The 27,093-nt window shown below is 48.3% G+C and overlaps 1 protein-coding gene across 1 annotated transcript in view; it reads left to right on the forward strand.

The window, feature by feature from the left end:
- LOC140410702 (adhesion G-protein coupled receptor F1-like) overlaps positions 1–27,093 on the forward strand; it is a 540,253-nt gene that overhangs the window by 101,252 nt on the left and 411,908 nt on the right. The window contains exons 4-5 of the mRNA XM_072499141.1: positions 1,696–1,851; positions 21,399–21,731. Coding sequence (XP_072355242.1) covers positions 1,696–1,851; positions 21,399–21,731 — 489 coding nt within the window. The remainder of the gene's footprint in view (positions 1–1,695; positions 1,852–21,398; positions 21,732–27,093) is intronic.

Genomic DNA, 27,093 nt, shown 5'->3' on the forward strand with positions numbered 1-27,093 from the left:
AGTGACTAGTGCAGTCCCCCAGGGATCTGTGCTAGCACTCCAACTGTTCACATTATATATTAATGATTTGGATGAGGCAACAAAATGTATTATCTTCAAATTTGCAGATGATATAAAGTTGGGTGGGAGGGTGAGCTGTGGGGAGGATGCAGAGATACTTCAGTGGGATTTGGACAGGTTGAGTGAGCGGGCACATGCAAGGCAGATGCAGCATAATGTGGATAAATGTGAAGTTATCCGCTTCGGTAGCAAAAGTAGGAAGGCAGACTTTTATTTGAAAGGGTGTAATTGAGAGAGGTGGATACTCAGTGAGACCTTGGTGTCCTCCTGCATCAGTCGCTGAATGACAGCAGGCAATAAAGGAGGCAAATGGTATGTTGGCCCTCATAGCGAGAGGATTTGAGCATAGGAATCGAAATGCTTCACTGCAATTGTATAGGACATTACTGAGACCATACCTGGAGTATCGTGTGCAGTTTTGGTGTCCTTATCCAAGGAAAAATGTTCTTGCTATGGAGGGAGTGCAGCGAAGGTTTACAGGCTGATTCCTGGGATGACGAGACTGTCATATGAGGAGGGACTAATTCAGTTAGAATAATATTCATTGGAGTTAAGAAGAGTGAGAGGGGATCTCATAGAATCGCACAAAATTCTAACAGGATTAAACGTATATTCAGAAAGAGTGTTTCAGATGGTGGGGGAGTCCAGATCCAGGTGTCATAGTTTGAGGATAAGGGGTAAACGTTTTAGGACTGAGGTGAGGAGAAATTTCTTCACCCAGAGAGTGGTGAATCTGTGGAATTCATTACCACAGAAAGTAGTTGAGGCCAAAATTTTGTGTATTTTCAAGAAGGAATTTAGGTGTAGCTCTTGGGGTTAAAGAGATAAAGGGATTTGGGGGGAAGGCGGGATCAGGGTATTTAACTTGATGATCAGACATGATCAGAATGAATGGCGTAGCAGACTCAAAGGGCCGAACGGCCTCCTCCTACCTCTATTTTCTATTGCAGGTGTTTCTATTATCACCTGTTTAAGCATGAGCTCCAGATCAGGCTGTTTCCAATCTTCATGGATGTTACCGATATCATTACCAGCACTGTTTTAGTTTTGTTTACAATAAAATATATATTTAAAATTCAATCATGGGATCTGGGCCAGCATTTATTATCATTCCTAATTGCTCCTGAACTGAGTGGCTTACTAGGCTATTTCAGTAAGACGTCTCACAACACCATGTTAAATTCCAACAGGTTTATTTGAAATCACAAGCTTTCGGAGCGCTGCTCCTTCATCAGGTGAAGGAAGAGTGCTCCGAAAGCCTATGGTTTCAAATAAACCTGTTGTACTTTATCCTGGTGTTGCGAGACTTCTTTACTGTGCCCACCCCAGTCCAGCGCTGGCTTCTCCACATCTAGACTATTTCAGAGGACAGCTTAGAGTCATGGTCATTATACGACTTTTAATTCCTAATTTTCTTTTTATTTCACCATCTGCCTTGGTGCGATTTGAACCCGGGCCCCCAGAGCATTAACCTAGATCTCTGGATTAGTAGTCCATTGACAATACCACCAAGCCACTGCCTTTCCCACTATTAACCAGGCTTAACTGTTTGTTGAGAAATTTTATAATCCATAGAATCTATTACAGTTAATTATTTTGACATTGAACTAATTATTTATTTATTTAATGTTTCAGTCAATCAACAACTTAAATACGAGCTGGATGTTGCACTAAACTTAACTGGAAATTTCACTGATCGTGCACTGAAATTATTTCTGGAACGTTTGAATCCCATTCAAATTCAGATTGAAAATGCTACATTTAATATTACAAACATCACTCTTACAACAGGTGAGTGTGGACAGATCATATCAAGTATATATCATTGTAGATAAAGTACAATTCATACCATTTTAGAACCGGCCTGTGACTAACTGTGAGATGTCAAAAATTAACCAATACTTTTAATGTTATTCTTTTCCACATAACTATTTGACTTGAAATGTCGCTTAGAAGTCTATTTTAAGTATGGTTCATAAATCATTACAGTCCAGAAGAAGGCACTTGTTGAATCCTCAATTGCAGACTTCGGCTTTGCTTTACTAAGTTTGTCTGCTGCCTTACTTAATAAAATCATCGCCAAATTTGATAGTATGACTATTGTCATAAAGCATGCTGAAAATGTTAGTGCTGTTTCTGTTTGGTGTACCAACCTCTACCTAGCAGAGGCTGAAAGTTAACTCGTTACTTGCTCCTAACTCCCACCATGAAACATCAAACTATTGTTTCCAGGGCTGTCACTGACCTCATCTCATCTGGAGATCTTCTCTCCATCTATCCAATCTCATTTTGCCTGACTCCAAACAGCCGACTTCAACCTTGTTCTCAAAATCCGCAGTCAGGTCTGTGCTGGTGCGGATGGCGCAGTGGGTTAGCCCTGCTGCCTCACGGTGCCGAGGTCCAGGTTCGATCCCGGCTCTGGGTCACTGTCCGTGTGGAGTTTGCACATTCTCCCTGTGTTTGCGTGGGTTTCGCCCCCACAACCCAAAGATGTGCTGGGAAGGTGAATTGGCCACGCTAAATTGCCCCTTAATTGGAAAAAATTAATAGGGTATTTTAAATTTATAAAAATAGAAAAGGTCTGTGCTGGTGAACTCATAATTTGGGCATATTCCTGTCCACTGAACTGATTTTTTTTCTCCCTCTCTCAAATCTATTTTCTCACCCTTATCCAGTCTGTTCCTAGCTATACCTAAGCTCTCAATCATTTCAACAAGTTCCATTTTCCAGGTCCTAACCATTTCCTTTTCACCATGAATGTCTATCTCGTTATACCTCCATCCCCCACCAGGACAGATTGAGAGCTCTCCATTTCTACCTTGAATGGAGGCCCAACCAGGCCACACTTACTACCATCTTCCTCCACCTGATTTAACTTGTTCTCACATTGAACAGCTTCTTCTACTCCACTCATGAACTCCACATGAATGTTGTTGTTGTATGCGCTTGCATGGTCCTAGCTACGCCTGCCTTTTTTAGGATATGTGAACTATTCCTTGTTACAATCATCTCAGATTCCACTTCAGCATCTCTTTTCCCCATACATTATTGGTTGTAATGCTGCCACTTCCTGCTCTTGCTCTGAACTGGGAAATGTCATTGTGGTGGTATGTATTAGGGGTAGTACGGTACCTGTTAAGCCGAGAGGCTATTGGCAGACAGACACTGGGTCCTGGTTGGATCTGCCGCCTGCTGGCTCCACCCAGAAAGGCGGAGTATAAGAGCCCGGGTTCTCCCAGCAGCCGCATTCTGTAACTGAGCTGCTGGGGAACAAGTCTTGCTTAATAAAGCCTCGATTGACTTCATCACTTCTCGACTTGTGAGTAATTGTTGCGCTACAGTCATCAACTTTGCTTCCAATTTTGACCCTTAGCCCTTCCCTTCTGTCATGGATTACCCCAATTACAGCAGTAATACAAATTTAATAAGACATGATAGGAAGCAACAAGTATAAATCTGCCGAGCAACAGTAGAAGCCAGCTTACAAAAGACTGGATGAGATGTGTCTCTCCCAGTCACGTGATGAGAAGGCATTTAGATGGAATAAGATGGGACTAGCTTATTAGGAGAAGCAGTTTACCTGGATGATTGGGAGATCAATGAATGAGGTATACATAGGCTGATGTCCAGAATGAAGAAACAGACAGCCAAATACACAGAAGACAGAATCAAAGTGGAACAATGGTGTGGTGGTATGTATTAGGGGTAATACGGTACACCAGGAATGCCGAGGAACTATTGGAGGACAGATGCTGGATCCCGATTGGATCCTCCACCTACTGGGCTCCACTCAGATAGGAGGGGTATAAGATCCTGGGTTTAATCCCCGCAGCTGCATTCTGTGACTGAGCTGCTGGGGGAACGTGTCTGAACAAGTCTGCTCAATAAAGCCTCGATTGAAGTTCTTTACGTCTCGCCTCGTGTGTGATCGATGGTGCTACAATTTATTGAGCAGACTTAAAAAGGAATATGGAGCTCCGGATCACCCCGGAGTGCCTGCGAATCAGCCCCCACGCAGCAAACGCAACATCCGCGTTTAAACACTGGCTGGTGTGCTCTGAGGGATACCTCCGAACAGCCCCCGGCAGACCAACAGAAGACCAGAAGATGCAGGTCCTGCATTCCAGGGTGAGTCCCGAAATCTACTCACTCATCGAGGGCGCGGAAGAATTCCCAGAGGCGATCAACTTGCTGAAGGAGATCTACATTAAGCCCGTCAACCAGGTCTACGCACGCTACCAGCTCGCGACGAGACGACAAATCCCCGGGGAATCGCTAGACGATTTCGTCAACGCTCTAACGATCCTGGGACGAAACTGCAACTGCCCAGCGGTTAAGGCGAACGAACATACGGACCTCCTGATCAGAGACGCTTACGTAGCAGGTTTGGCATCGTCGCAAATTCGCCAGAGACTTTTAGAGAAAGACTCTCTCGGACTCACAGAGGTACGGGCCCTCGCAGCCTCCCTCGACGTGGCATCCCAAAACGCCCGCGCCTATGCCCCCGACCGCGCTGCAGCCCCTTGGGCTCCGTGGACCCCCGCCGCGACCGACCCCCCGGCAACCCCAACCCCTCTGCAAGCGTGCGCAGCCAGAATCCCAGACCACCCGGGAGGCCCGCGCTGCTACTTTTGCGGGCAGTCAAAACACCCCCGCCAGCGCTGCCCGGCCCGCTCGGCCACCTGCAAAAGCTGCGGTAAAAAGGGGCACTACGCAGCGGTGTGCCAGTCCCGTGGGGTCGCTGCTATCTCCGGGGAACAAATGGGACCACGGGCTCAACCCCCCCGGCGACCCATGGGCGCCGCCATTTTGGACCCCGGACACCACGAGGGGGGGACGGGTGCCGCCATATTCCTACCCACAGGCCGCGTGCGATCCATGGGAGCGGCCATTTTGTCCACCCCCGGCCGCGTGCGACTCATGGGAGCGGCCATTTTGTCCACCCCCGACCGCGTGCGATCCATGGACGCCGCCATCTTGGCTGACAGGCAAGGACCCCGGCGTGGACAGCTCCACACGGCCTGAAGACAACGATCTGATACACCAACCACGTTTGGCATCGGTGACCCTCGACCAGTCGCGGCCCCGGACGCTCCAGACGACAACGACAAAGGTGCTGGTGAACGGCCACGAGACGCCGTGTTTGATCGACTCGGGGAGCACGGAGAGTTTTATTCACCCGGACACGGTAAGACGCTGTTCCCTTGTAATTCAGCCAAGCACCCAAAATATTTTCCTGGCGGCGGGGTCCCACGCCGTTGAAATCAAAGGGTTCTGCATCGCAAACCTAACGGTGCAGGGGAGAGAGTTCAAAAATTACCGGCTGTACGTCCTTCCCCACCTCTGTGCTCCCACCCTCCTGGGGTTGGACTTCCAATGCAACCTCCAGAGCTTAACATTCAAATTTGGCGGCCCTATACCCCCACTGACTATCTGCGGCCTCGCGACACTCAAGGTCGAACCGCCCTCCCTGTTTGCGAACCTCACCCCGGATTGCAAACCCGTCGCCACTAGGAGCAGACGGTACAGCATCCAGGACCGGACGTTTATCAGGTCCGAAGTCCAGCGGCTGCTGAAGGAAGGCATAATCCAGGCCAGCAATAGTCCCTGGAGAGCCCAGGTGGTAGTAGTGAAGACAGGGGAGAAGCAAAGGATGGTCGTAGACTACAGTCAGACCATCAACAGGTACACGCAGCTAGATGCGTACCCTCTTCCCCGCATATCCGACATGGTCAATCGGATTGCACAGTACAAGGTCTTCTCCACCGTGGACCTTAAGTCCGCCTACCACCAGCTCCCCATTCGCCCCGGTGACCGCAAGTACACTGCCTTCGAAGCAGACGGGCGGCTTTACCACTTCTTAAGGGTTCCATTCGGCGTCATGAACGGAGTCTCGGTCTTCCAACGAGAGATGGACCGAATGGTCGACCAGCACGGTTTACGGGCCACGTTCCCGTACCTCGACAACGTCACCATCTGCGGCCACGAGCAGCAGGACCACGACACCAACCTCCGCAAATTCCTCCAGACCGCTAACGCCCTCAACCTCACCTACAACGAGGATCGAACTCTCCACCTACAACTACGAGATCTTGTACCGTCCCGGAAAGCTGAACGAGCCGTCCGATGCCCTATCTCGCGGCACATGTGCCAACGCACAAGTGGACCGTCTCCAAGCCCTCCACGAGGACCTCTGCCACCCGGGGGTCACTCGTTTCTACCCCTTCATAAAGGCTCGCAACCTCACTTACTCCGTCGAGGACGTCTGAACAGTCACCAGGAACTGCCAAATCTGCGCAGAATGCAAACCTAATTTTTTCAGGCCAGATAGAGCACACCTGATAAAGGCATCCCGTCCCTTTGAACGCCTCAGTTTGGATTTCAAAGGCCCCCTCCCCTCCACCGATCGCAACACTTACTTTCTTAACGTCGTTGACGAATACTCCCGCTTCCCCTTCGCCATCTCCTGCCCCGACATGATCGCGGCCACGGCCATTAAAGCCCTCGGCACCATCTTTACCCTGTTCGGTTTCCCCGCCTACATCCATAGCAACAGGGGGTCCTCCTTCATGAGTGACGAGCTGCGTCAATTCCTGCTCAGCAAGGGCATAGCCTCGAGCAGGACGACCAGCTACAACCCCCGGGGGAACGGGCAGGTAGAGAGGGAGAACGGAACGGTCTGGAAGACCGTCCTACTGGCCCTATGGTCTAGGAGTCTCCCAACTTCCCACTAGCAGGAAGTCCTCCCGGATGCCCTTCATTCTATCCGGTCCCTGCTGTGTACCACCACTAACCAAACGCCTCACGAGCGCCTCCTTGTCTTCTCTAGGAGGTCCGCTTCTGGAACGTCACTTCCGACCTGGCTGGGGTCATTCGGAAGCACAACAGAAATTCATCCCAAGGAGGAGGAAACATGCTAAGGGGCGGACAAGGCGTCCGTGGCTGATGAGGGAAGTCATGGACAGTGTAAAAGCAGAAGAAAAAGCATACAAAGTGGCAAAGATTAGTGGGAAGCCAGAGATTGGGAAGCCTTTAGAAGAGAGCAGAGGACAACTAAAAAGGCAATAAAGGGGGAGACGATGAAACATGAGTGCAAGCCAGCTAGTAATATAAAAGAAGATAGGAAGAGTTTTTTTCAATATATAAAAGGTAAGAGAGAGGCAAAAATAGCCATTGGACCACAGGAAAATGTGGCTGGAGAAGTAATAATAGGAAACAAAGAAATAGCAGAGGAACTGATTGGACACCAGTGGGATGTCAGAGCTCCAGGAGAATCAGGGGGCAGAGGTGAGTGCAGTGACCTGCAGTGAAGGTTCTGGGGGAACTGAAAGGTCTGAAGGTGGATAAATAACCTCGACCAGATGGACTACACCCCAGGATTCTAAAAGAGATAGCGGAGGAGATTGTGGAGGCATTGGTGGTGGTCTTTCAGGAATCAATGGAGGCAGGAAGGTTCCCAGAGGACTGGAAAGTAGCGTATGTAACACCACTGTTTTAAGAAGGGGGAGGCAGAAGACGGGAAATTATAGGGCAGTTAGCCTGACTTCAGTCATTGGTAAGATTTTAGAGTCCATTATTAAAGATGAAATCGTGGAGTACTTGGAAGAGCATAAAATAGGACTGAGTCAGCACGGCTTCGTCAAGTGGAGGTCATGTCTGAAAAATCTGTTCGAGTTCTTTGAGGAAGTAACAAGGAAGTTAGACAAAGGAGAACCAGTGGACGTGATTTATTTAGATTTCCAGAAGGCCTTTGACAAGGTACTATATCGGAGTCTGTTAAATAAGTTAAGAACCCATGGTGTTAAGGGCAAGATCCTGTCATGGATAGAGGATTGGCTGAGTTGCCGAAGGCAGAGAGTGGGGATAAAGGGGTCTTTTTCAGGATGGCAGCCGGTGACTAGTGGTGTGCCTCAGGGATCGGTGCTGGGGTCACAACATTTCACAATATACATTAATGATCTGGAAGAAGGAACTGAAGGCACTTTTGCTAAGTTTGCAGATGATACACAGATCTGTCGAGGAACAGGTAGTATTGAGGAAGCAAGCGGGCTGCAGAAGGATTTGGACAGGCTGGGAGAGTGGGCAATGAAGTGACAAATGAAATACAATGTGGAAAAGTGTGAGATTATGCACTTTGGAAGGAGAAATGTAGGCATAGACTATTTTCCAAATGGGGAAATGCTTAGGAAATCAGAAGCACAAAGGGATTTGGGTTCCTTGTTCACGATTCTCTTAAGGTTAACGTGCAGGTTCAGTCGGCAGTTAGGAAGGTAAATGCAATGTTAGCATTCATGTGGAGATCTCTAGAATTCAAGACTCGGGATGTATCTGAGGCGATATAAGGCTCTGGTCAGACCCCATTTGGAGTATTGTGAGCAGTTTTGGGCCCCGTATCTAAGGAAGGCTGTGTTGGCCTTGGAAAGGGTCCAGAGGTTCACAAGAATGACAAAACTAGAACCAGAGGACACAATCTCAGACTGAAGGGACGATCCTTTAAACAGATGAGGAGGAATTTCTTCAGGCAGAGGGTGGTGAATCTGTGGAACCCTTTGCCACAGAAGGCTGTGGAGGCCAATTCACTGAGTGTCTTTAAGGTAGAGATAGATAGGTTCTTGATTAATAAGGGATCAGGGATTATGGGGAGAAGGCAGGAGAATGGGGAATGAGAAAAATATCAGCCATGATTGAATGGCGGAGCAGACTCGATGGGCCAAGTGGCCTAATTCTGCTCCTATGTCTTATGATCTTATGGTCCAAGTCCCAGCTGTGCCACCATTTGGCACAGGTGATGCACAGTCTCCCTGGTGAGCCAAAGTTTTTGGTGGCACAGGTGGTCCGACTGCTCCTCGAAGGACAGATGCCAACGATATATACGTGCCCTGATTCGGTGCCTCCTTGCCACCTCCCCTTCGGCCTGTTAAAAGGCTGGCACCTCAGCCTCATGGGCTGCTGCTGCCCTTTTGGGCAGGCTCATCTTGTACAGGATCCTCTCTGAGCTGGTCGTGCTCCTCCAGTCTCCGTGCATCTGCAATGGCAGCAGCGGCCAGTTAGATAGCAAGCATACCGGCTTTATTCCAAAATTCATTCTCTGCAGGGGGGGGGGGGAAAGTTAGGTAGATGAGTATTCCCTTGCCCATCCATAGCCACCAGGTTACATGGTGACCCTGAGTTGTACTTCAGCACCAACCTCCATCTGGCCCCTCGATATGTTGTCATCTGCATTGTACCCTTGTCCCATTAATGAGTGGCACCTGACCTGTGATGTGGGGATCATGTATCCTCACTACCCGACAATATCAATGGGGATGCCAGTGGCTGTGCAACCTTTTGTCAGCGATAGGTTCTGTGGCCTGTTACCTGCTTCCCCCCCTGTAAGGTAGGTCTCCTCACTGGGTGGGCCGTATGTTATCCCGCCAGCAGGGTGCCATCTGGTTGAGTAGTGGAGAAGGTCACCGTGTGCTACCAATCGCCTCCATGCTTAGAAGCTTGTGTGTGGCAGATCCTATAGATGAGGGTGAGGCAAGTGTGCGACTGCTGGGAGTTTAGCTGCTGTATGATGCAGGTCTTGGGTGTAACTCACAAGTTGTCACAGAGAACTGGTCATGGTTCCTGACCGGGGGCAGGATGGATGGGAGCAGGGCTATGGTGGACGGGCAGAAGATGGAGACAGCTTGAGGTTCTGAAGGGTAGGTTAGCTGATCATTTCATGATGTGGCTTCTGTCCTGAGAGGGCCAATGTGCCACAGTGCATGTTTACTTTGTCTGGGGTGAGCTCTTCTATTCCCCTGCTCTTCCTGCAGGAGGGCTGCACTTCTGATGAGTGCACTGAGGAGTGGCAGCACCTGCTGTGCCACTGATTAAGCATGGCCATGCCCATCCCGTTGATGATACTGCTGGGATATGAAGTTTCCTGAGTGGCAGCCTGGTGGTTCCCAGATGCCCAGAGGGTCTCTGAACATTTGCAGGACGCAGTAAACATTCATCATTGTGAACAGCCATGGGTCTGTAAATAGCATCAGAGGGATGTGTTTAAATCTACATACTGCAGCAATAGCGATCTGAGCCAGGTCCCCCAATCCCGAGAGCGATACCTCTAATCCACGGACTTGGTGGCAAGTCATTCCTTGCTACTCTGACTGACTCATGCAGCCACCCCCCTGCACGCCCAACAGTCTTGGAAGGTTTTCGGGAGTTTTCTTACCTTCTTGCTCTCCATGGTGCCCAGGTCCCACTTGTAAATCCTCACACCAACTCGCGCCCGCAAGACCTCTGCATGAAGGGGGCGGAGCATCACGCAGGGGTGGAGCATGAAGTGTCCAACCTGCTAATATTTAAATCCATGTAAATGACGGTTTTGCATGGACCCGCCGGCACAGAGCACAAACCTCGATAGCGAGGGAACGGAGCATGGCATTGGAATCTGTGCCGGGTCCGTATCGGGATTTTTCCATTTCGCGCTATTCCCTGCCCAATCACATTTCTCGCTGCTGGTGTTTCGAAGCAGAGAATTCAGCCCTGGGTAGATGGAAACTATTTTTAGTGATGTGAAGTTTCAGACTAGGGGGAATATTAGAAAAGTTAGAATCAGACTTTTCAAGAATGTAATTAGGAAACATTTCTACACATACAGTAGTGGTAGGTTAGAACTCTCTTTCACAGATGACAACTTATAAACTGTTAATTTTAAACCTGAGATTGATTGATTTGTGTTCTCCAAAGATAATTCAGGATTTGGAGCGAGCATGTGGGGTTTGGTTACAAATCAGCCATGGTGTAATTGAGTGGCTGAACAGACTTGAGGGGCTAAATTATCTATTCCTGTTCCTAATGTTCCTATGGTGGTGGACAATTAAACAACTCACCGGAGGAGGCGGCTCTACAAATATCCCCATCCTCAATGATCGAGGAGCCCAGCACAACTGTGCAAAAAATAAGGCTGAAGCATTTGCAACAATCTTCAACCAGAAGTGCCAAATGAATGATGCATCTCGGTCTCTCCAGAGGAAACCAGCATCACAGATGTCAGTCTTCTGCTAATTTGTTTCATCCCACATGATATCAAGAAACAGCTGAAGGCCCTGGATGCTGCAAAGGCTTTGGGCACTGATAATGGCCAGGATTTACAGATCACCCCACCACGTGTTTTTCGGCGGGGGGGGGGGGGGGGGGGGTGGGGGTGGGGGGTGGGTGGAGTCCGCCAGCAGGATCTACCGGACCCTCCATTGTCAATGGAATTCCCATTGACAGCACCCCTTGTCGCCGGGAAACCTGTGCACCGGAGTACGACCGGAATTTCCCGCCGGCGTGAACAGCCACTAAATCCCGTCCAATGTTCCTGAAATAGTACTGAAGCCTTGTGCTCCTGAACTTGCCGCACCCCGAGCCAAGCTGTTATAATACAGCTGCAACATATACCCCGCAATGTGGAAAATTGCCCTGGTATGTCCTGTAGACTGGAAACAGGGCACACCCAGCACGGCCAATGACCGTCCCTTCAGTCTACTCTCGATCATCAGTAAGGTGATGGAATGGGTCAACAACAGCGCTATCAAGCGGCACTTACTCAGTAATAACCTGCTCACGGTTGCTCAGTTTAAGTTCCACCAGTGTTCCTGCACTCCTGATCTTGGTACAGATAGTTTAAAACATGCACAAAAGAGACGAATGCCAGAGGTGAGATGAGAACGTTCTTGACGTCAAGGGCAGAAACCTACCAGAATTTGGCAAAGTGTCCGGCTCAGACAGAAAACTAGCATGTAGCTCTCCAGTTGCACAGACCAGCTTTCTCATGTAAATGATCTGCAAGTGGGGACAGAGTGTAACATAGCATAATTTGGGGAAGATACTAAAATAGGTGGGAAAGCAGGCAGTGAAGAGGAGATAAAGATTTAACAGATGAATATAGATAGGCTAGAAGATTGGGCAGGTGGAGTTTAATGTAGATAAGTGTGAGGTTATCCATTTTGGCCCAAAAAATAGAAAGATTAATTATTATCTAAATGGAAAGCAGATTCAAAATGCATCAGGGCAGAGGGATCTGGGTGTCTTTGTTCATGAATCACAGAAAGCCGGTCTGCAGGTAAAACATGTAATTAAAAAGGAAAATGGGATGTTAGCATTTATTCCAAAAGGACTGGAGTATCAAAGTAGAGAAGAGTTGTTGCAATTGTGTAGGGTTTTGGTGAGACCGCATCTGGAATACTGTGTCCAGTTTTGGTCTCTTTATTTGAGGAACGGTTCGATGGCATTGGAGGAAGTTCAGAGGAGGTTCACCAGATTGATTCTGGAGATGAAAGATTGACATATGAGGAGCGAATAAACAGTTTGGGCTTATACTCACTGGAGTTTAGAAGGATGAGAGGTGATCTGATTGAGGTGTATAAAATACTAAAAGTGATTGAAAAAGTAGACCAAATGTTCCCCCTTGTGGGGCAATCTAGGATATTGGTTCAGAGGCAGTAGATTTAACACTAAGAAGAGGAGGACCTACCTATTGCAGAGGATGGTGAATTTGTGGAACTCGCTGCCCCATAATGCGGTGGATTCGGAGTCATTAAATGGTTGCAAAAAGGAGATAGATATATTTCTGATTTTTAAAATGGGTTAAAGAGATGTGGGGAACAGGAAGGTAGGTTGATTTGAGACCAGGAAGAGTTCACCCATGAAATGGTTGAATGGTGGGCTCGAGGGGCTGAATTGCCTACTTCTGCTCCTAATTCCTATGTTTCTGGAATTTTGAGCCTCTTTGCCAAAAAAAGAGTGGGCGTAGTTTACGCCGTCACTCTGGCAGGGCAAGACTTCATAGAGCCGGGAACCAGCTCCAAAGAGATCAGGGCGCTGTTTTTAAAGGGAGCACCGATCAGCGATGCAGCTGAAAGGCCCGCAGCCCACATCACGGATGTATCGGAGGCTCCCCCCCAACCTAGGCATACATTGACGGCAACCCACACCTCCTCTCCCACGACATTCATCGCCGGCAAACCCTCGCTCCTGCAATGATCCTCGGCGACATCTCCCCCTCAGTGTCCGCTCTATCTCTCCCCCCCGCTCCATAGGGCTCCCACTAGGGTCTTGACACAGTGCAACCTGACAGTGCCAAACTCTGTGAGGGTGCAGTGTCAGGACAGTGCCCGGGCATGTCACTCTAGCCCCTGGGAGCTTACTTACCCCTCTGCGCCCAGAGGGATTCCCTTGACTGCCTCGCATCTGGCTAAACCTGTTGCAAACCTTGCCGAAGGGACTTCATGTCGCAAGGTGTGAATATTTAGTGAGGTGGAATCATTTGACGGGGGGGGGGGGTGGGGCACTAATAATAAGTAAATTCATTCAAATATATATATTTAAAGATTTTATTCCACACATTTTCATATAAACAAACAAAAGCAGAAGAAAAATCATACATTATAAATAACCAACACCCACTCCCCTTGCACCCCCAATATAGCCCCCTTCTCCCATCCTGCCTTCTCCACTTTAACCCCCTTCCACCCTGTGATGATAGGTAGACTATCATCTATATATAATATGAGTAGTTCATCATCATTGTAAATTCTATGATCCATGATCTGCATGTGTATTTCAGTTATTTGTTTTACTGATGTAGTTCTAGCATCTGGCCAGCAGGTGGGGTGAGTACAGAGTCCCAGGACCCGGATGCACCATGTGTTCCATCAGGAAGTGTTTGTAAGGAGTTGATAGCAATCGCAGACTAGAGCAGCTTTGTTCTATCTTAGTGCAAGTTAGTGATAGACATTTATTTCCAACTGTATTCATCTTAGACATTTTAGTTATTCATTAGTGTAGTGATAGTAATCAATAAGATTGTTTAAAAAGTCTAATAAGAACATAAGAACTAGGAGTAGGAGTAGGCCATCTGGCCCCTCGAGCCTGCTCCACCATTCAATGAGATCATGGCTGATCTTTTGTGGACTCAGCTCCACTTTCCGGTCCGAACACCATAACCCTTAATCCCTTTATTCTTCAAAAAACTATCTATCTTTATCTTAAAAACATTTTAATGAAGGAGCCTCTACTGCTTCACTGGGCAAGGAATTCCATAGATTCACAACCCTTTGGGTGAAGACTTTCCTCCTAAACTCAGTCCTAAATCTACTTCCCCTTATTTTGAGGCTATGCCCCCTAGTTCTGCTTTCACCCGCCAGTGGAAACAACCTGCCGCATTTATCCTATCTATTCCCTTCATAATCTTATATGTTTCTATAAGATCCCCCCTCATCCTTCGAAATTCCAACGAGTACAGTCCCAGTCTACTCAACCTCTCCTCGTAATCCAACCCCTTCAGCTCTGGGATTAACCTAGTGAATCTCCTCTGCACACCCTCCAGTGCCAGTACGTCCTTTCTCAAGTAAGGAGACCAAAACTGAACACAATACTCCAGGTGTGGCCTCACTAACACCTTATACAATTGCAGCAGAACCTCCCTAGTCTTAAACTCCATCCCTCTAGCAATGAAGGACAAAATTCCATTTGCCTTCTTAATCACCTGTTGCACCTGAAAACCAACTTTTTGCGACTCATGCACTAGCACACCCAGGTCTCTCTGCACAGCAGCATGTTTTAATATTTTATCATTTAAATAATAATCCCTTTTGCTGTTATTCCTACCAAAATGGATAACCTCACATTTGTCAACATTGTATTCCATCTGCCAGACCCTAGCCCATTCACTTAGCCTATCCAAATCCCTCTGCAGACTTCCAGTATCCTCTGCACTTTTTGCTTTACCACTTATCTTAGTGTCATCTGCAAACTTGGACACATTACCCTTGGTCCCCAATTCCAAATCATCTATGTAATGTTCTTTGTTCACTCCCTCAAAATACCAACTCATCCATGTTACGGTCATATGTGCCCTACTTAAACGGAATGAGGCTGACTCACACATGGCGAGGACGCAGTCACCCTCTGTAGGGCCTCAATATCGAGATTCCACATCAGCCCAATCCAAGAACATTACACCCCTTCCTGCACTGCCTTTGCTGACCCTTCAATGCTCCTTAAAGAAGTCAATAAATGGCTCCCACCTCCGAGTGAACCCATTCACCAACCACCCTCAGAACCCCTTCTCCAGCCTCAGGAATTCCGCCAGGTCGCTCACACTCAACCAGCATTTGGCAGCTCTGAGTCCCTCCGCCCGAACAAGATCCATCACCGGGCTATCAGGGAGGCAAAGGCCAAAACATCTGCCTCTCTCAACCCCTGTACTCCTGGGTCTTCCAATACCCTGAATATTGCTACCTCTGGACTCAGGGCTACCTTCACCCCAGCACCTCACACATTATGTCCGCAAACCTCTGCCAGGACCCCTTCAGCTTCAGACATGCCCAAAACACGTGGACATGATTCGCGGGCCTCCCCACACACCGGCCACAGCTATCCTCTACTCCCTCAAAATACCAACTCATCCATGTTACTGTCATATGTGCCCTATTTAAACTGAATGAAGCTAAGACTCACACATGGCGTGGACGCATTCACCCTCCGTAGGGCCTCAGCCCGTGTCCCAGTCTTCACTTCCCCTCCAAACTCCTCCCACTTAGGCTTTATGTCCCGACCAGGGCCCCCTCCCAGTCCGTCAACTCCTTGTAGACCTCAGACACCTTTTCACTCCCCTATCTCATCCTTCAACAGTACCTCATCCTGCAACCCAAGGGCCGGCAGCCCAGGAAAGAATGTTACCTATTTCTTTTCAAAGTCCTGCAGGTACTCACACATTGCAGGTACTCTGTTCCTCCACATTGCCAAGAACTCTACCGTTAACCCTGTATTCCGCATTCATATTTGTCCTTCCAAAATGGACAACCTCACACTTTTCAGGGTTAAACTCCATCTGCTGGGCTGAGAAGTGGCAGATGGAGTTTAACCCTGAAAAGCATGTCTGAAGCGGAAGGGGTCCTGGCAGAGGTTTGCGGACATAATGTGTGAGGTGCTGGGGTGAAGGTAGCCCTGAGTCCAGAGGTAGCAATATTCAGGGTATTGGAAGATCCAGGAGTACAGGGGTTGAGAGAGGCAGATGTTTTGGCCTTTGCCTCCATTTTGGAAGGACAAATATGAATGCGGAATACAGGGTTAACAGTAGAGTTCTTGGCAATGTGGAGGAGCAGAGAGATCTTGGGGTCTATGTTCATACATCTTTGAAAGTTGCCACTCAAGTGGATAGAGCTGCGAAGAAGGCCTATGGTGTGTTAGCGTTCATTAACAGAGGGATTGAATTTAAGAGCCGTGAGGTGATGATGCAGCTGTACAAAACTTTGGTAAGGCCACATTTGGAGTACTGTGTACAGTTCTGGTCGCCTCATTTTAGAAAGGATGTGGAAGCTTTGGAAAAGGTGCAAAGGAGATTTACCAGGACGTTGCCTGGTATGGAGAGTAGGTCTTACGAGGAAAGGTTGAGGGTGCTAGGCCTTTTCTCATTAGAGCGGAGAAGGATGAGGGGCGACTTGATAGAGGTTTAGAAGATGATCAGGGGAATAGATAGAGTAGACAGTCAGAGACTTTTTCCCCGGGTGGAACAAACCATTACAAGGGGGCATAAATTTAAGGTGAATGGTGGAAGATATAGGGGGGATTTCAGAGGTAGGTTCTTTACCCAGAGAGTAGTGGGGGATTGGAATGCACTGCCTGTGGAAGTAGTTGAGTCGGAAACATTAGGGACCTTCAAGCAGCTATTGGATAGGTACATGGATTACGGTAAAATGATATAGAGTAGATTTATTTGTTCTTAAGGGCAGCACAGTAGCATTGTGGATAGCACAATTGCTTCACAGCTCCAGGGTCCCAGGTTCGATTCCGGCTTGGGTCACAGTCTGTGCGGAGTCTGCACATCCTCCCAGTATCTGCGTGGGTTTCCTCCGGGTGCTCCGGTTTCCTCCCACAGACCAGGGATGTGCAGGTTAGGTGGATTGGCCATGATAAATTGCCCTTAGTGTCCAAAATTGCCCTTAGTGTTGGGTGGAGGTGTTGACTTTGGGTAGGGTGCTCTTTCCAAGAGCCAGTGCAGACTCAATGAGCCGAATGGCCTCCTTCTGCACTGTAAATTCAATGATAATCTATGATTAATCTAGGACAAAGGTTCGGCACAACATCGTGGGCCGAAGGGTCTGTTCTGTGCTGTATTTTTCTATGTTCTATGTACCTAAAACCGTTCTCCCTGGGCAACTCATACTGTTCCTCCAGGTCCTCCAGCTTTGCAGATCTGTCCCCTATAAAACAATCGGCCATCGCTCAATCCCTGACTGCCGCCACCCCCAAAACCTTGCATCCAGCCCCTGCCCACTGCAAACTTATGGTTGTCACAGATCAGCACCCACACCAAGGCATTCTCCAATCCCAAATACTGCCTCCACTGCCCCCACACCTTTAAGGCCGATGTCACCACTGGGCTCATGGAGTGCCTGACGGGCGAGAACGGCAGAGGTGCTGATAACAATGCCCTTAAGCTCATTCCCCTACACAAATTTGCCTCCATCCGCCTCCATGCCGATCCCCCCTTCCATGACCCTTTCCCTAACCATGTTCGCCGACCAGTAATAGTTCATCATGTTCGGCAACACCAGCATCCACCCTCCTCGTTTCCTCTCCAGAAAAGCCCTCCTGACCCGAGGAGGTCATACAGTTTTTGCCGGCACTGCTGGCTGGTCTACATGGTGTTGCCCATGGCGCTGACGACCTCTACCTCCCGTGCCCAGGCCCGGTGAATGGAGGTGGCAGACAGTCCCCTTCCCACCCCGGAATACAGGTTTGCCCGCCTCTCCTCCATGGAGTCCAGCAGCGTCTCCAGTTTGCCATCGGTAAATCTCGGTGCCGCTCCCTTTGCTGCCATCTTGTTGGCTGGATGGTGTGTGTCGGGAGTGAAGCATGGTAGCCCAATGATTAGCACTGTTGCTTCACAGCGCCAGGGACTCAGGTTCGATTCCCGGCTTGGATCACTGTCTGTGTGGAGTCTGCACATTCTCCCCTATCTGTGTGGGTTTACTCTGCGTGCTCTGGTTTTCCTCCCACAAGTTCTGAAAGTCGTGCTTGTTAGGTAAATTGGATATTCTAAATTCTCCCTCAGTGTACCCGAACAGGCGGTGGAATATAGGGGGATTTTCTCAGTAACTTCATTGCAGTGTTAATGTAAGCCTACTTGTGACTCTAATAAAGATTATTATTATATTGTGAAGTGTGTTTATGCGGCTGCAGCTTGTCAGCCTCCTGAGTGTCACTCCCAAAACCAGAGAATCTGCCATTATTTCCCATTGGAATTGATTGTGTTCCATGTGACACCGGTGCTAGCCCCTTAACGGTCGTTGAATTGCTCCAGATGCGGCACCAGTTTTGCTGTCGTCGAACTCCACTAATCAACCTCCTGCAGGTACCTAAAACCATTCTCCCTGGGCAATTCAAATTGTTCCTCCAGGTCCTCCAGCTTTGCAAATCTGTCCCCTATAAACAAATCGCCAAATCACTCAATCCCTGCCTGCCGCCACCCCCAAAACCTTGCATACAGCCCCGCCCGGTGCAAACCTATGGTTGTCACAGATCAGCCCCCACACCTGTAAGGCCGACGCCAGCCCGGCATCAACATTTAATCTCAGGAACAGAGAACCGGCTGATTATTTTTTGTTTTCCATTTTTCCAGCACTTTAACGGTTAGATTGAATATACAAATCCCTATCCTTATCACCAAATGCCAAAAGAACGTTTATTGATCATGAGTTTGTTAGCTTCTTTAAATATATATTGAATCCGTTTGAACTGGTCGGGAAAATAAATCTTCACGATATACATGGAGACCATGGGGGCTGGATTCTCCGATAATGTGGGTAAGTTTTGACGCTTCGTGTAAACCGTGGTGTTTCTCAACGGCATCATTGGGCCCCCAGGTGCAGCAATTCAACGGCCCACAAGGGGCCAGCACGGGCGCAATGTGAAGCGCCCGAGAGGGCAACCGCCGATTAGCTGCCGATACGCGGGTTGCGTCATTGACGCGACGCTGCAGCCGCTGAAAAACATTCTCCTCCCACACACAGCCGTCAGTGGTGGAGGAGGGTTTCTTTGGTGTGGGAGGTGAGGGTGGTCGGTTGTGCGGTATTGTGGTGTCCGTGCCCCTGCCCAGCAACCACCCCCTTGTTGGTGAAACGTGCGACAATCAAAACGTCCCTTGCTCGCTGGCCCTGCCGGTGGCGTAGTGTAGCCTCCCATCCATGACCAGCCCCCATGTCCCGCCCATTGTCTCCCTCCCCCTCCTCCTCCTCCTCATCTTATGAGGCCTGCCCTTGCTCCTCATCCTCCTCCAGCACATCGCCCCTCTGCTGGGCTATATTGTGGAGGATGCAGCAGACCACAACGGTGTGGCCAACCCTCCTTGACTCGACGGCTGTGTGTGGGAGGAGAATGTTTTTCAGCGGCTGCAGCGTCGCGTCAATGACTAGCCCCGCAGCTGGGCGGGTGTCCCTTCGAACATGCCGGGGATGAATGATTGCGGCAGAATAAATGAGTCATGTACACGACCCGGGTACCGCACGCAGACGTGCAGCAACATCATCTGGTTGTCACAGACCACCTGTACGTTCATGGAGTGGTAACCCTTCCTGTTCGTGAACATCGGCCTGTTATCGACCAGTGCCCTTAGAGCGACGTGCACCCCATCGATGACCCCCTGGACCATGGGCATCATGGCGATGGCAGCGAACACCGCTGCCCGGGCATCCTGGTGGGCACGGTCCGCCGGGGATCTGTATGTCCCGATCCACAAGGGCATACAGGGTGTCCGTGCCGGCATGGATGCACCTGTGCACGGATGCCTGCAAGATGCTGGACAGGTCCCCATCTGGCGACTGGAACAACCTCATGGCGTAGATGTTGAGGGCGACCGTCACCTTGACGGCCACAAGTAGAGGGTGTGCCCTCCCAGTCCCAAGTAGCGCCAGGTGTGCCATCATGTGGCAGATGTGAACGACGGTTTCCCCGGCACACCCGCAGTCTTCTCCTGCATGCCCGGTCCGGGTGGTCATCGAAGGTCATGCGGCGTCGGTACACGCTGAGCCTCATCAGGCGCCTCCTTGGCACCACCACCACCCCCACCTCTCCCCTTCTCATCCTCCTCCTCGTCTTGTTCCTCCCACTCATCTTGTTCTTCCTCCTCCTTGGCCTGACGGGCAGGCGGTCCTCCAGCCTGAGCAGCCCCTCTGCGGCCCGCTCCCCTGCTGCAGCCTCCACCTCCTCTCTGAGCCACATGTACTCACGCTGCCACAGGACTGCATGTAGGGCAGCGGCCCCCGCCGCGGCAGCCATCATCGCTGGACAGTTTCCAAACATATTATGATCTGCAGGGGGTGAGGGCACACAATGTTATTATGGCGCATACACCCGTGCACAACCAGGTGCCATGGGCTACATGATCACCCCGGTTGGCAGCGCATGCCAGGGCCACCGTCTGTTGGAATAGCCCTCATTGGGGGCTGCCGTGAGTGTGGCCCTGGGTATTCCCCCCCCCCCACCCTGGTCGGGGTGTCGTCGGATGGGTAGAGTGGCTGGGGAGAGGGCGGCACCCACCCATACGGCCGTGAACCCTACACTCACCCAGCGACTTGGGTGGGTGCCCAACAACATGGCCACCGTAATGCGGGCAACGCCCTGTCATGGCGGGGGATCCCCAACTGCTTGGCCTGTTGCTCCCCCTCCCCCTCCCATCCCCCAACACTGGCAGCCCCCCCCCCCCACCCCGCATGAGCCACGGCTGGTGTCCGTTTCAGGAGCCCGCGTCCCCTCATGCCAGATCTTACATAAGCCATCGCTGGCGCTACTTGGGACTGGGAGGGCACACCCTCTACTTGTGGCTGGCTTCACGAATTTGTATACGTGGTTAGAACCACGGCAACGGAACTTTGGCCCATCCGGGCCTCAGAATCGCTAAGGCCCCAGAGAATCGGTGGCTGGGGCACCTCATGCGATTCTCCGGGCCCTGCGGCGGGCGCCATGATTCCCTCGTTTTGGGGAGTCCGGAGAATCGGAAATCGGCGCGAAACCAGTGTCAAAGCCGATTTCGGCGTCGGAGCCGATTCTCTGGCCGATCGCGTTTCGCGATTTCAGCGCGAGGCTGTGGAGGCAGGGTTGCTTTTCTGAGGTCAAGCAGCATCACCTGATGCTATCAGTATTTCACTACATTGATCACTACATTGAAGTCAATGAAGAAACCCCTGAGAGCTGTTGTTTGCTGCTGCTGAGGAATTAATGTACACTGTGCAGCACACCTGAAGCAACACTACACAAACTAATTTCTCCCCTGGAGAATACTGCCAATGTTGTAATGACCTTTTCATTTGTCCTCCTAGTTTGTCGACATGTGGACAATGAAACTCAGTGCAGGTGTGATGGTGGATTTATATGGAATTCAACATTTTGTGATAAATACCAGTCTTGCAGTGTGAATATAACAGAAGACCGAAGCTGTGACTGTATCAGGAATGAGCCAACAGAAGGGACATACTGTGACCTCCCAACTGTGTCAACAACCCCCACACAAAGTACTGTACACACAACTACACCACAAAATACAACAAGACCTATAACAACGCCTACCACAGTGTCAACAACAACCACAACTATGTCAACAACAATCACAACTGTGTCAACAACAACATCATTGACCACACAAGATAACAGAGGTAAATTGAACAATGTTTATTCTTTCTCCACATGTAAGTACATTTGTAGATATGAACTAACTGCTATCTAGTTGAGATTATTTTAAAGAAATAACAATAATATTACTGAGCCGTGTCCCAAATCTATATTCATTTATTTGCAGAAGAAATGTTGAAAACTAACTTATAGACTTAGATTTTCACAGATACGGAGACTCACAGTTTATTCAAAATTATGCTGGGAACATGGATCCAGAAGTCCCGTCCCCATCACCTAGAGATACTATTTTCCTTCGTAGGGGAATGGGGGCGGGACATGACTGACAAATGGGGGGAACACAAACATGTGGGTTGATTTAATTCATTACTTAGTTCAAACCAACCAAATTTTTGTTGGGGCAAGGCCTTAACCCGCAGTGTGAATGTTACAAATGTTTTAGAGTAAGCATTCGTAAAGGATGAATAAAGTCTGAGGAGCTGTCAAACCGTCAAGTTATTTAAATCAATACCCTTTAAATATTGAAAATAAACAGGCTGTCTAGCTCTGTATGATAAAAAAAATTCCATGCTTGTAGTTTCAATACATACTTAATGTTGATTATGTATTTTGCTAAGAGGTGAGATTTTCATTCAGGAGTGACAGGATTTCTTTGGAATTGCCCTGTTGACTATTAGGATCGCAGACCAGACCCCAACAGTGGCTAGGGTGCTGGACCTAAACCCCAATATTTTGTGTTATTTTGTAAGATTGTGCAGGAAGAATACTTCGCCCTCGGAGTGATTGCACAAAGAAATAGGAATTTGGTATTTTTAAATGAAACTTTATTATTAACACAATATTAAATTCTTTAACATCACATCCAATAATAGCTTACAATTACCCCTTAAACAATACTACTCAATACAGTAAATATAATATCCTGAATTACTACCTCCGTTCCCAGTTAACAACCAGAAAAGAAAAAAAACAATTCAGCTCTCAACCCATCCCACATCCCAATGGCACAGAGTAATACTTTCTTCCCAGGACATATTTGGCTCCTGTTAGAACCCTGCTGACTCCGGCTAAATATCTTCAAAAGCTGTTTGAATTTATTTTTTAACCTGCTTCTCCCTTGTCTTGAGACATGTCTGTACTGCTTTAAATACTATTACTCTTGTTTAACTATCCTACCCTTGTGAGAGCAAAGAACTTTACCTGTGGCCTAAAAGGTGAGCCAGATCAGAACTCAATTCAAAAAGCTTTCTCAAAATGTCTGAATACCTTAGCTCCACCTTTCACCAAGCTGAAAAAAAATTAACTTCCCAGGCTGAAAATACCTTAACTCCCAGGGACCTGCCCCCCAGTTAAACAACATTTCATTAGCGCAGGATTTTTACTCTGGTCAATTTCACCTCTGTCTCCATAAAGCTTTCTGGTCTTGCAAAACAAGATTTTAAAAACATGGCTACTGCAGTCAAATGCACTCTAACCCCAGGCTTTTAACCCTTAAATTGTCAGATGTTTAGAATCTAATATATATCAAATCCTGCAATTGTCACAGTGACCCTGGAATGAATGTGGCGGATGCTAGGTGCAGAGAGGAGTTGGGCGGAAGTCCAGTCTTGGTGCACCCGCACTGCATCAATATTTTTTTTAAACTGACAGAGAAACAGTAAACAGCATTCCATCCCTCACCTTTTACACCCCCTCACACACAAACAAACTCTCCATGCCCCGCTCATGCCCCACATCCACTCCGTATCATCCTACATACCCTACACGTCAATCTCTGCCCACACCTATAGCCCCTTATAAACTCTTTTCCAGCTTAGGTCCCATCATAAGCCATGGCCCCTCATAAGCCATGGCCCCTCATTGCCACTATTCCAACTTGGTGCAGGTTATGCCAACCCAAGCCCCAACCAAGAACCAATTGCTTTTATAATCTACTATTCCATCTCAGTTTCCACAATAGGCAGACCTCAAGATTCATGCTGAGATTAAAAAGTTCCATGGTTTATTGCAGCCTTAATTTTAACTTTCATTCAGAAATACAATCCTTCAATACATTATCTTTTTTGTCACCAAACGTTTCATTCATTTGCATAATACATATTTTTTAAAAGCATTGGAAAGTGTCCATAACTACTTTGAACTGTCAATCAAACTCTGAAATGGCAGACACACTACTGTGACATGGATGGTTGTCATGTGACACTAATGCTGTAATGTTAACCTAATACTTATGTCAAGTGTGAGTGTGAAATAGCACGTAACCATTTCTCTTTCAACACTCCAGATAGCTTTTCAAATAATTAAAGGGCAGGTGTTATAAATTTCATAAATTTTGACAGTTCCTTTAGATGTTTCTTCTTGACACTTTTAATAGTTGCTTTTGAGAGATTCTCTTGAGAGTTTATTTTGACACTGTTGACAATTGACAATGAGCCTCACAGTTCCAGTTAGTTTATGCACTTTTTACACACATTCATGCCTACGTTTTGGAATCTCAAAGGGGACCTGACCTCGCCCATTGGGCACCTGACCTCACTTAAAGGCAGGGCTGGGGAATCTTTTTTGTATGCAGGCCACTCTCACTGAGACATGATCAATTGTGGGCCAGTAACACAAAAAAACAAATGAATTCATTTTTTTAGAGCGAGAATACAGAAACATTCAACTCACTCACAGCTTTAATGCAATGGCTGCAATAGATTTTCCTTAATGAGTATCACAGCTTCTGTGCTTCCTGAAATTCACCTCAATGTTTTGCTTTCTTTCCTTCCATATTCTCTATCCGTCACTCTCTCTCCCTTTCCCACTGTCTGTTCTCCTCTCTACGTTTCCACTTGTCTCTTTCTCTCCCTTCTTCTCCTTTCCAAATCCATTTCCCCCTCCCCAAACCAGCCCAGGCCAATGCCTCAACAACTCCGAGCTCTGGCCAACTGCCAGACTGAGGCTCCTGGTCTTGGAGAATGGGCTTCTTCCTCAGAATGCAGGACTTCAGCCACTGTCCTGGGACACCAATGGAGCTGGGAGGGGGGGGGGGGGGGGGGGGGGGGGTTAACCATAAAGTGACTTGCTCCCTTTTCCCCTGCCCCGGTTTACTCACACTTCACCATTTAATTGACAGCCAGCAGCTTGCTGTCCCTGCTCGGTGCTCCTGCTCCTGGATCTCGGGCCTTGCTCTCTCCCCAAAGCCTGGGCCTCTGTGAAAATGTTGTCGGTTGGCCCTAAGTGCAGGGAATTGGGTGCAATTTTGAAATCTCCCGGAGGTCTGATTTTAAAAACGCAATGGGGAGATGGTGACATTGTGGTACTATTACCGGAATAGTAGTCCAGAGGCCAAGGCTAATGCTCATGGGTTCAAATCACACCATGACAGCTGGTGTAATTTTAAAAAGCTAATCTCCGTAATGGTGATGGACTGTGTGACAACTATCATCAATTGTTGAAAATGCCCATCTTGTTCACTCATGTCCTTTCGGGAAGGAAATCTGCTATTCCTCTTTGGTCTGGCTACATGTGATCCAGACCCACAATACATGGTTGACTCTTAACTGCCTCTGAAATGGTTGAGCAAGCCACTCAGTTCGAGGGCAATACGAGATGGGCAGTAAATACTGATCTAAAGAAAGAAAATCTGGCCCCAAGCCAACGGTTCCCCACCCCTCTCAAAGGTGCCCTGGGAACATAATGAAAGAGGAATCTTAGCTCTCAAAGGGTACTCTAGCTATCCAACAGGATCCACAAAGTTCAGACCTGCTCCTCCCAGGCCTAATCTGTATGCATCAGGTTTCAGACACCTGCCTCACCAAAATCAAAATCATGAGTGGAGACAAAACTGATATCTATGGGCAGCCGCCTCCTCAAAATGTGCATGTTTGAAATGTGACCGAACTCCATTGTCACCCCCAAGAAAATGATAGTTGTTCGGGGAGGCACGGTGGTACAGTGGTTACCACTGCTGCCTCAGAGTACTGAGGACCCGGGTTCGATCCCAGCCCCAGATCACTTTGTGGAGTTTGCACAATCACCCCGTGCCTGCGTGGGTCTCACCTCCACAACCCTAAGATGGACAGGGTACGTGGATTTGCCATGCTAAATTGCCCCTTAATTGCTAAAAAAAAGAATTTAAATACAATAATATTTTTTTAAATTTTAAAATGAAAATGATAGTTGCTCTGGCTTGGAACGGAGCTTCGATTTTTGGGTTTGTCTGCCTTTTTCACAATGGCAGGGCCTCCCCGCATTGTGATAATCCAGGCCCGTCCACCTCAGATGTAAATATATTTAACCCTCTGGGGTAGAGAAGTTCAAAGATTCTCAAACCTTTTCTTATCTCAGTGTCTAAATGATTGAGTCCTTATCCTGGGATTGTCTCCAGCCGAGTGTCCTACATTCCTCAGTCAGGGACAACATCTTCTTCATGTCTACCCTTTCAAGCCCCTTCAAATCTCTCTTTTTAATGAGGTCACCCTTTATTCACCTGAATTCCATAGAATACAGGCCCATTTGATACAGCTTCTGTTCCCAAGGACCATTCAAGTGTTGCCTTCAGTGCAGGTCAATCTTTCATTAACTATGAAGAACAAATTGCTCAAAGTATTTCTGATGCTAATTCTGTTAATTGTATGAGTATCCCCAAGTTTCTATAAACATCAATATTTACACGCTAAATTCCTTCAAAAAAAGATTTTATCATAGAATTTACAGTGCAGAAGGAGGCCATTTGGCCCTTCTAGTCTGCACTGGCCCTTGGAAAGAGCACCCCACATAAGCCCACACCTCCACCCTATGCCCATAACCCAGTAGCCCCATCTAACCTTTTTGGACACTAAGGGCAATTTATCATGACCAATCCACCTAACCTGCACATCTTTGGACTGTGAGAGAAAACCGGGACACCCGGAGGAAACCCACGCAGACACGGGGAGAACGTGCATAGAACATAGAACAGTACAGCACAGTACAGGCCCTTCGGCCCATGATGTTGTGCCGACCATTTATCCTAATCTAAGATCCACCACACCCCTTCAATTTACTGCTGTCCATGTGCCTGTCCAAGAGTCGCTTAAATGTCCCTCATGACTCTGACTCCACCACCTCTGCTGGCAGTGCATTCCACGCACTCACCACTCTCTGTGTAAAGTACCTACCTCTGACATCTCTCTTATAACCTTCCTTCAAATCACCTTAAAATTATGTCCCCTCGTGACAGCCATTTCCGCCCTGGGGAAAAGTCTCTGGTTATCCATTCTATCCATGCCTCTCATCACCTTGTACACTTCTATCAAGTCCATCTCTCTTTCTTCTTCGCTCGAGTGAGAAAAGCCCTAGCTCCCTCAACCTTTCTTCATAAGACATGCCCTCCAGTCCAGGCAGCATCCTGTAAATCTC

The sequence above is a fragment of the Scyliorhinus torazame genome, chromosome 4 (assembly GCF_047496885.1).
Source record: "Scyliorhinus torazame isolate Kashiwa2021f chromosome 4, sScyTor2.1, whole genome shotgun sequence".
Lineage (NCBI taxonomy): Eukaryota > Metazoa > Chordata > Chondrichthyes > Carcharhiniformes > Scyliorhinidae > Scyliorhinus > Scyliorhinus torazame.